At 31.5% G+C, this 10,534-nt stretch overlaps 1 protein-coding gene across 2 annotated transcripts in view; it reads right to left on the minus strand.

The window, feature by feature from the left end:
* The window catches only part of LOC111619472 (rho GTPase-activating protein 19-like), a 23,960-nt gene that overhangs the window by 8,187 nt on the left and 5,239 nt on the right, over nt 1-10,534 (minus strand). For both annotated transcript variants that reach the window (XM_023361198.1, XM_023361197.1), the window contains exon 4: nt 1,860-2,069. In XM_023361198.1, coding sequence (XP_023216966.1) covers nt 1,860-2,069 — 210 coding nt within the window. The remainder of the gene's footprint in view (nt 1-1,859; nt 2,070-10,534) is intronic.

A 10,534-nucleotide genomic window follows, 5' to 3' on the forward strand; every position in this document is an offset into this window, starting at 1 on the left:
ATATACACTGGACGACAAAAAAAATAACGCACCATGAAGGACTTGTTGGATTTGAATAAAAATTGGTATATGACATCGTCATTGCTAGACAGATATATGATTGCAACCATAAAACAAAAACATACTTTATTGTGCAGTAATATGCAATACAGTGCAGGTACTAATATCCTGTTGGGCCGCCTCTAGCGCGGATACAAGCTGTGATACGCCTCGGCATGGAGGCATAAAGGTCGCGAATAATGTTCTGAGGCATATCTGTCCATGCATGATGCGATTGGGACTCAAGATGCGTCAGATCCTGCGGCTGTCGCAGCTGGCAGGATCTGACAAGTGGTCCCACACATGTTCAATTAATGATAAATCTGGAGACCGTGCAGGCCAAGGAAGTGTGGCAACGTTACGTAGGCATGCTTGGGAGACCACTGCAGTTTGTGGCCGGGCATTATCCTGCTGGAATATGCCTGTCGGAAGCCCTTCCGTGAGGGGCAACACATGTGGCTGGAGGATGTATTGCACATATCGTTGGGCTGTGAGGGTAGTATGCATGACAACTAGAGGTGCCCTACTGTCGTATGTTATGGCTTTCCACACCATAACCCTGGGGGTTGGGCCCGTGTGCCACTCCACAGTATAGGCCGGGTTGACACCTTGACCAGCGGGCCGCCATACTCTCACACGGCCATCGTGAGCCCCCAAACAAAAGCGGGATTCGTCGCTGAACACAATACGCTGCCAGTCGGTAGCGGTCCACGATTGTCGTGCACGACACCACTGCAGACGGAGGCATCGGTGGGTGGCTGTTAACGGTAGAACACATACTGGGCGTTGGGAGATCAATCCGCCTTCTACTAAGCGCCTGGAAATGGTGCAGCTGGATACACGGTTCTGTAATGCAGGTGCCACCGCTGCATGAATGGTAGATGATGAAGCTGTAGGCGCTGTTCATGCTTGATATACAATGAGACGATCCTCCCTTCTGGTGGTCTGTCGATAGCGTCCGGAACCCATTTGCCATTCGTGTGTACCCCTACTTACCCACTGCTCATAACACATCCTAACAGTTCTATCAGAACGGTTTAGATGGCGGCCAATCTGGCGGTATGACCATCCTCCTCCTCTCAATCCAACAATGCAACCTCTCTCAAACTCACTTAACTGAGTGTAAGGCTGTCGAATGTGCCGTAGAGGCATGTCTGTCACTCAATGAAGTCAAAACCATGAATAAAAGCGCAGAACATATGCACAAGTCGTCACAGCATGCACCTTTATACGAGGCAGCGGAAACATTTTTTCCCCTCTGGTGACGATATAACACAAGAACCTACTCTCAAAAGCTAATCATTTACATATCTAGCTAAGATGATGCAACATATCAATTTTTATTCAAATCCAACAAGTCCTTCATGGTGCATTATTTTTTTTGTCGTCCAGTGTATATATGACACAGAATTTATTTTGTCTTCCCATGAGTGATACCAGATACTAAGAAATAAAAATAAGTACAGTCGACCCCCCTATAACACTGTTGATAATTCTGTTTTATATGAAATCCATGTTGTACGAGTCACTTAGATTTTACAAATACGTGTGCTGGGCAGTGAACAGCTCACGTATTTGTAAAATCTAAGTGACTCGTACAACATGGATTTCATACAAAACAGAATTATCAACAGTGTTATAGGTGGGTCAACTGTAAAACATTTTAACAATTTCCTATGTGAAGAATAAAGATATTGCCAACTCTTTTCTGCAATAACATCCAATTTATTTATTTTAAGAAATAATTATCTCAGAATTAGTATTTATTTTATTTTAAATTTAATTTTTTCAGCAGGAAAATATTAATAAATTGTTCTTACCTGCAATTTGACAATGAGCATGGAAATGTGCTTCAGTTAATAATGGCTCGGGTAAATCTGACAAAAAATACTTTAAAACACTTGCACAATCATGAACACCATATTCCGAAGAATCTAGGTCAATTTCAGTTCCATTATATATCACACTTTTTAATAACTGTTGTTTATTCACATTGCCTGTTTTGCGAAATATTCCTATTTGACGAATATCTGAAATTTTAATATTTATAAAAATGTATTAATATAAAGGAAAAAGAATAAAATTTCAGACTCCAATACTATCTATAAGAAAACAATTGCTATAAGTTTTTGTGTATTCTACTGTAAAAAAATTTATAAACAATTCATTTATTGAATTCCTATAATCGCAGATATGAAGAAGAACCAATTTTTACAGTAATTTAAATATGTTATTATTTCTTTAAGTAGATTTGTTGAGGCATGAACTATATTATTACAATAGAAAGAAATATTAGTTTTTAATTTTTTTCTGTACAAACTTGAGTATAACATTTTCAAAAGAAAATTCATAATAAAAAGCAGTTTGATATTATAAAATTAGAAAATCAAATAATCTAACATTTAATACAAAATAAAGCTATTTATATTTTTTTTTGAAACAAAATGATATTTAATTAAATCCCAATCTATTTCAATTTATTGAATATCAATTAGTATTTCAGTTTTATATATGAACAGTATAATCTCACTAATCTGGCATTATTAAAATCCATCTATTACAAAATTACTGGATTTTCTGAATTATTGAATTGTAGGTAAATAAAACATATCTAATACATGCAAGTTATCATAACTTGTATTAATAAACTCTTTAATACAGTCAACTCCAGATTTAATGGGGACAGATTTTCTGAGTTTCAATGGTTGGTGATGACAGGAATGCATGTGCAAAACAATTGCCTTATTTTTCCTGATAGTGTATGTCTAGTTGTTAAATTCAGTAGTGTTAATTTTATAGGTTAATGTACTATACCATTTATAATTTTCATAGTTATGTAGCATAATTAATGCACAATTAATTATTTAATCATATTATTTATAAAAAATGCAATTGTTTAGTTTTTAAATGAGTAAAGTCTTTGTGACTGGTAATGAGCTATATTTTTCATATTGTACTATGCATTTTATTTTGTTTAGTTCCCTTATGACATTAAAATATACTAAAGAGTCTATTATTGTGAACATATTTATTTTCAAATTATTTGTGAATTTATCGTGGAATTCAAAATACCATGGTCTATATACCCTCCATTAACTGCTAAATTGTGAGTTGACTGTATACAGTAATTACAGAAAAGAAAACTATATAGTCTTCTAATGTTACATTGTATCTCTGTATCTATTATGTATTTGATATAAAAAAAGTTATTACTTAGAAAAAGTGTTCAACACATTTCTTTTTGCAACCATTCTAGCCTTAAATACTTTTTCTAGTTATCTGCACAAAAGCACGGCTTATTTAATTGCAATTTCACACCATAACATAGATACAAATGTCTCCTGATAGACCTTGCACCATAATAAGATGTAGTGCCAGATTACTGGACATACCACAGAATTTAAGTGCCAGCTTAGTGAGATTCTACTATATTTCAAACTTGCTAACAAAAAGATCATTGAAAGATTGTTACCAACTTTTCAAAAATAAACTGAATTTATAGTTTTAAAAGTTAAAATTGCATTGCTTGATTACTCATTGCATCTAATTATGAAAAGTTTTTGAAATTAAAATCAATNCTTATCATTTTAATAAATATTTTTTATAAAGTTGTGAGAGACCATAGTTCTGGTTCATTAATTAAGTCTGACGATGCACTAGAACCTTGTAAACATATTTATTTCTTGACACAAAAAACACATTTAACATAGAAGAATGACACCCTCAACCATCAACCACAGAGTCTGCCTTCTCTACCAATCCACTAGATAGCTTCTTCTCCTCCCCGCACCCAAAATTCCTCTCTCCCTGAAAACATCATCTTTCAGCACCTCCTGTGCCAACCTGTTTTCTCCTGTTCCTGGAAACATTTTTTTGTTTTTTATAAGGGGTGAAGGTGTTGGAATTTGACAAAAGTGAAACCATTTTTTTTGTATTTTTGTTATTTCAAACCAACTCTTCAAACTAGAAATGACAATTTCTATTATAAATATTTAACATTAAATCCAAAATACAGTATATGCATAAAATATATTTTGGATTTTCTCAAAGAAATTATTTTGTTTAATTTTCATAATTCATAGAAATGGTTTCTAATCCTGAAATCAAAAGAAAATTCCAGATTGCATTCAATAAACAAGAAAAATATTTCAACTTTATACAATATGATGACATAAAAATTCATTTATATATCAAATGCAAATTATTTTTACAAATATATATCATAGTCAATAATTCATAATTCAATGAAAATGCTTCGAATTTCATTTAAATTCTTCCTTGAAACTAATTTTACTTGACTTTTCAAAATCAAGAAATTTTACAGGTGACTGAAAGAAAGGAAATGATGAAAGGAAAAACTAAAAATACAAAATAGAAAAACAGTAGAGCCTCGATTATCCGATCCCCGATTAACCGACACCTCGGTTAACCGACCGTCCTAGTCGGCAAATTTCAAATGTCCGCTAGTGATGTGGCGCTACAATATTTGGCTATGTCTTGGCTACTTTAATATTATTTTTACGTGTTTTAGCTGGCAACACTCATTTGACCATGAAAGGGAGCCAGTATTTAAATGAGGCTTAATTTTCTAATTTTTAACAATACAATAGCAACGATTATTATTTTAAAAATTTTTGTTAGGCTTAACATTGATGAAAATTCAACACGAAGTAGGTTAATAGCGATATACTAATATACTAATTACATGGGATATAATAATATACTACACTAATAATGGATTTTTTCATACTTTTCAGTTATCTGACTTTTCAATTATCCGACCAACCCCAGTCCCCAATTGAGTCAGATAATCGAGGCTCTACTGTATATTCAGAAGAATTGTCAATAGAATTATAGAATCGACAGTATGCTATGGAAAGAATATCATTAATACAGTAATACCTCGAACTTACGCGATAGGTGGGACCGAGCGATAACTGCGTAAGTCGGGGTATAATTTCGCAATTTGTGTAAAATCAAAGTCCAATGTATGTAAGCTAATAAATGTTCTTGTTAATATTATCTCATCTTTTGATTCATTCACGGTTACAAGAAATTACCACATAGAGTCTCTCAAGTCTCTGTAAATATAACAAACACAGAAATAAAAAACACACAAAAAAAAAAAATTGTAGCTATGTGTCGATTCCATGCAACATGTCCGAACATGTAAGCTGAACAATAGTATGGGGGGAGTGAGTAATCAAGGTTGCGTGGCACTCAAACAAAAGACAAATCAACGAGATTTGAAAATCGCATAACTCCGGGTTCATGTAAGTCGAGATATTACTGTATAGAAAAATTAATCATAAATTATAAGTGTTGAGAAATTTTCAATATAGTTCAGCTAATAATTAGTCACCATACAGAATTGTTCAATTAATGACAAGGAAGTGATCTGAAGGACACTTTCTCCTTAAAATTTTAGTTATATTTATTTTATAAACATTGTTATTGCATATCTATATGCCCTATTCATTATAATTGTATAATTTTTTAATGTAATTCACTAATCATGTATTTCCTAATAATTAATAAAATGTTCATAAAAAATATGAACATTTTATTAATTATTATATTCTGCATCATTGTACTATATATAGTAGAAATCAGATAAGTACATAAAATATATTCCTCAAAATTTTGTCCTATCTGTGTAATGTTATTTAAACCCATTTAACTGCACACCTTATAGCAGCACAAACCACATAAATGCATGTATTTTTTAAAGCTAACTGGTGTTTTACAATGAAATTTCAACTTGAAATGTGCACAAAAAAATTCCAAGCAACAACAACTATTAACACAGCTGGTTTCTTATCCCAAGATTCTGTACATTTCAAATCTGTCCAACTTTTGCAATTTTTATAGATTCATGACTATTCTTATTACTATGATACTTTTGTCTCTCACACTTTCCCACTGTTGCATTCATTTGAGGAATTTTTAACCAGGAGACATCCTTGGTTGTTAAGCTAAGTTTAGGTCCATTACATATCCACTTTACTCATGGCAGAGAGAAAGAGAAAACTTACCAATTTAAATTTTGATCAAAAATTGAAGTAAATTGAAGATTTTGAAGTAAATAAATAGCTAAAGAATATAGTTCTGATTTGTTAACTATTTCTCATATTGTAACAAGAGGTAAAAATTAACAAAATGGCTGTAGGAAATGGAAACCTTAAGGAAATAAAGTCTAAAAAGAAAAGTATGATAAAAATGATTAAGCTGTTTCAGTGTGATTAAACAGATGAGAAGCATGGAGAATCCATAATGGGTATGGAAAAGAAGACTCTTTTGGTGATTACAGGGCAAAAAAGAACAAAAACAAAAATAAAAAGTAAAAACAAAATCCATTACTGTGTGAAAAACTGAAAATTTTTTGACATATGAAGTTTGTAAAGATAAAAATTATAATCAATTTGTTCAAAATTATTGAAAAATTCTTATCAATTTCCTTCAACTAATCTGTATTGTAAATATTTTTAAATTCTGCAATCATCTTTTTTTTTTTTTTATTTTCCAATGATTCTATTCAATTTAATACTATTTTTATCTACAGTAAGTGCTAGATGTATTATTTTTTAAATACATACTATTTCCTTAAAATCATGGACATTGATTTATAAATATACAGTCTGAAAGCATTCAGCAAAATATTTTTTAAAATCTTACATCAAAGTAATCAAATTTTAATATTGAGCAACTTGCTCAATATTATGTTATGTTTACCTATATTTTATAACATTTATTTTCAACAAATATAAAAACTGCTTCATTAAATTGCTTAAAAATATTGCTTAATTCATCTGCAAACTAATTCAGAAAAAAATTAAAATTTATAGTACCATGCCAAATTATTAGACCTACTGACTAAAATGAAACTTTTTTCTTCTACTTTTTCTTCTTTATACTATTTTCTTTTCTGTTCTTCATAATATTGTTGAAGGACTGAGTATATTTTTTATTTTATTCTTACTCTCTATTATAATCACCAAATATTACTAATAAATGTTTTACAAGGTGATACTGTAAATGTAAAAATATCAACTTTCTACTACAAAAACAAAACTGATAGAGGTTAATACTTATTAAGATATGGCACCAAAGCCAATTGATGAGAACAAAAATAAAAAGATACATAAAGAGTATTCTTCATCATATAGAAAGTTGTTAAGGTGCTGGTCATACAAAATACTAATTTTCATTTTTCATTTTATTATATTACAAATTTTACATACAAAAACTTACTTTTTACTTTATAAGACATAATAAATACAGTGGAACCTCAGTATACGACCTTAATCCGTTCCTGATGTTTGGACTTATACCGAATAGGATGTATACCGAACCAACCTTTCCCATAAGAAGCAATGTAAAAATGATTAATCCGTTCTCATGTAAAAAAAATATGGCTGGCTTTAAACACCTTGCTTTCCTGGCTAGTTCCTGCTTGATTTTTCATGAGATCAACATGTACTTTTTAGCTTTCTAGCAAATAATTGCTTCTGATAGGATGTTGCCAGCACACTGTTTTTCAGTTATCCAAGCAAAAGTAATTTCTCAATACGATCTAATGTCATTGATCTCTGTTTAGAAATTGATTTAACTCCTTTCGCAATGTTAGCAGATTTAATAATGTCTTTATTTTTCACGATTGTCTATATTGTTGTTCTCAGAATATGGTATGCAACAGTTAAATCTTGAACACGCATGCCACCTTCATATTTCTCAACAATCTCTTTTTTCAGTTCCATTGTGATTCTAGTCATTTTTTTTAATTTTCTGTTGTTTTTCATTTGTCTTTTTTCAATTCATGATTAATAAAAATAATAAAATTTTATTTACAAATTAAAATCAGAAGAAATTTAACAAAGTTATAAACCGTAGGACCGCAAACGTCTAGTCTGGTCTAGCACACCGATAGTGTTATTTGTTCATTGATGGCGCGTATAACTGAATTAAGTCATATACCGAACAAAAGTCGTATACCGAGCAAAATTTGTTTCGTCCAAACAGGATTATTCTGAATTGGACGTATTCTAAAGCAGGCGTATACTGAGGTACCACTATATAAATATTTAAATAATCCTATCAACAATTCCATTATTATTATTATATCAAAAAATAACAAATCATCAACTTTTTTGCATGGGTCTAATAATTTGGCAAGGTGCTGTATTTATTTTTTTAATCTTTTGACAAGTAACTACAAGTACCATTTGAAGAGGTTTAAAAATTTGCTGTTTTCAAAAATCTAGCAAATTTAGTACATTTTGTCATTATTTTTAGACAAATGAATTTTTAATAATTTATGATTAATAATCTGTATTTTATATAATTAATTAATTAATAACTTTATCATAATTTTAAAAAATACTATTAAAATAATATTGTACAGTACTAATTAATTTCCTAAAAATTGTCTTACCTGTGGTAATTTTGTATCATTATTTGAAAGATACAACTGAGCATCCTTTATTAGTTCAGGTGGATGACAAAATAATTCTGGAGCATTTTCAATCATAAATGTCACAGCCAAAATTACATAATTTAATTTTTCTTGCATGGTTTCAGGAGATGTCTAATATTTGAAATGTATAATTATTTAAGAAGTCTTATAAGTAGAATCAGACAAAATGATAATTTTATATCAAAGCAAATTCATAAATATATTTAAAATCATTTAAAATACAATTGAAAAATTTATATTCAAACCATTTTTGGATACAAAATATGAGGTCCAAAGATCATTGCCAGATTAGAAGCATCCATGCAGTTATCTTCACTAGCTTGATTTACACGATAAAGCAACATCAGCAAATCATTTAATAAACTTTTATTTTGTGGTGGCAATAAGAGAAATAGTAATTGAATGGCTTTTATTCTTTTTTTAAAAACTTCTTGATGACTTGTATCTTTATACATTTCTAAAATAAATAATTAAAAATTAACAATTCATTACTTATTTAATGAAAATAAACAAAAATTAAAAAGTTAAAATTAGTATGTGAACTGAAATAAAAATTTTTCTGATGATTCCATATCGTTTGAATAAACAAGACATAAAAAAGATATGTTAATATTTATCTATAATTAATAAAAATAAAATTGCTTCTTCAGATAGCCAAAATTATTTATTTCACAAGAAATTATACTTAAACACACTTATATTATCTTTTATTAATTTTATTTAATAGTTTAAATGTATAGATTTACCCAATTTTAAAATGTGCGTGTTTTTTCTTAATTCTTTCCACTCTGTGGGCACTAAGAGAACTTTTTTCCAAGCCATTAAGAATTTGGCCAGGCCCACAATGGGACAGCTGGTTGGCATAGATAAACCCAACAAATCCAGGACAGACCACCTCCAAAATACCCCTGGAATATTTCAATCTGCTTGGATTCAATTACAGATTCCCAGAGCTGTAAGCTGGTTCCTTAACTGCCTCAGCAATTGTGTTTATTACTGTAATAAAAACGTATTGGAATAGTTCTTTTAAACTATGCTCTTGCAAGAGGGCTGTTGTCATTTGGTATGACTTTCATTGACATATAGCAGCAATCCATATGTCATTTGTCTGTTTTTGTTTGCAAATAAATTGTAAATGTGCAAATAATTGTAAATATTTTAATTGCAAATAAGTGTGTAAAGAATTTTTGCACCAGCAATTTTTCAAAATGTTAAGTATAATTAAGCAAAGAACATACATTAAATTTTGTTTTCGCAACAGAATTACTGCTAGAAAAACATTGGAAATGTTGCAAAAAAACTTTGATGATAATAGTCTATCAAAAATGAGAGTTTTAAGTGGTCATATGATACACTGGACGACCAAAAAAATAATGCACCATGAAGGACTTGTTGGATTTGAATAAAAATTGGTATATTACATCGTCATTGCTAGACAGATATATGATTGCAACCATAAAACAAAAACATACTTTATTGTGCAGTAATATGCAATACAGTGCAGGTACTAATATCCTGTTGGGCCGCCTCTAGCGCGGATACAAGCTGTGATACGCCTCGGCATGGAGGCATAAAGGTCGCGAATAATGTTCTGAGGCATATCTGTCCATGCATGATGCGATTAGGACTCAAGATGCGTCAGATCCTGCGGCTGTCGCAGCTGGCAGGATCTGACAAGTGGTCCCACACATGTTCAATTAATGATAAATCTGGAGACCGTGCAGGCCAAGGAAGTGTGGCAACGTTACGTAGGCATGCTTGGGAGACCACTGCAGTGTGTGGCCGGGCACACACTGCTGGAATATGCCTGTCGGAAGCACTTCCGTGAGAGGCAACACATGTGGCTGGAGGATGTATTGCACATATCGTTTGGCTGTGAGGGTAGTACGCATGACAACTAGAGGTGTCCTACTGTCGTATGTTATGGCTCTTCACACCATAACACTGGGGGTTGGGCCCGTGTGCTGCTCCACGGTATAGGCCGGATTGACACCTTGACCAGCGGGCTGCCATACTCTCACA

The sequence above is a fragment of the Centruroides sculpturatus genome, unplaced genomic scaffold (genome assembly GCF_000671375.1).
Source record: "Centruroides sculpturatus isolate CEXI.00-Female unplaced genomic scaffold, Cexi_2.0 scaffold166, whole genome shotgun sequence".
In the NCBI taxonomy this organism is placed as follows: domain Eukaryota; kingdom Metazoa; phylum Arthropoda; class Arachnida; order Scorpiones; family Buthidae; genus Centruroides; species Centruroides sculpturatus.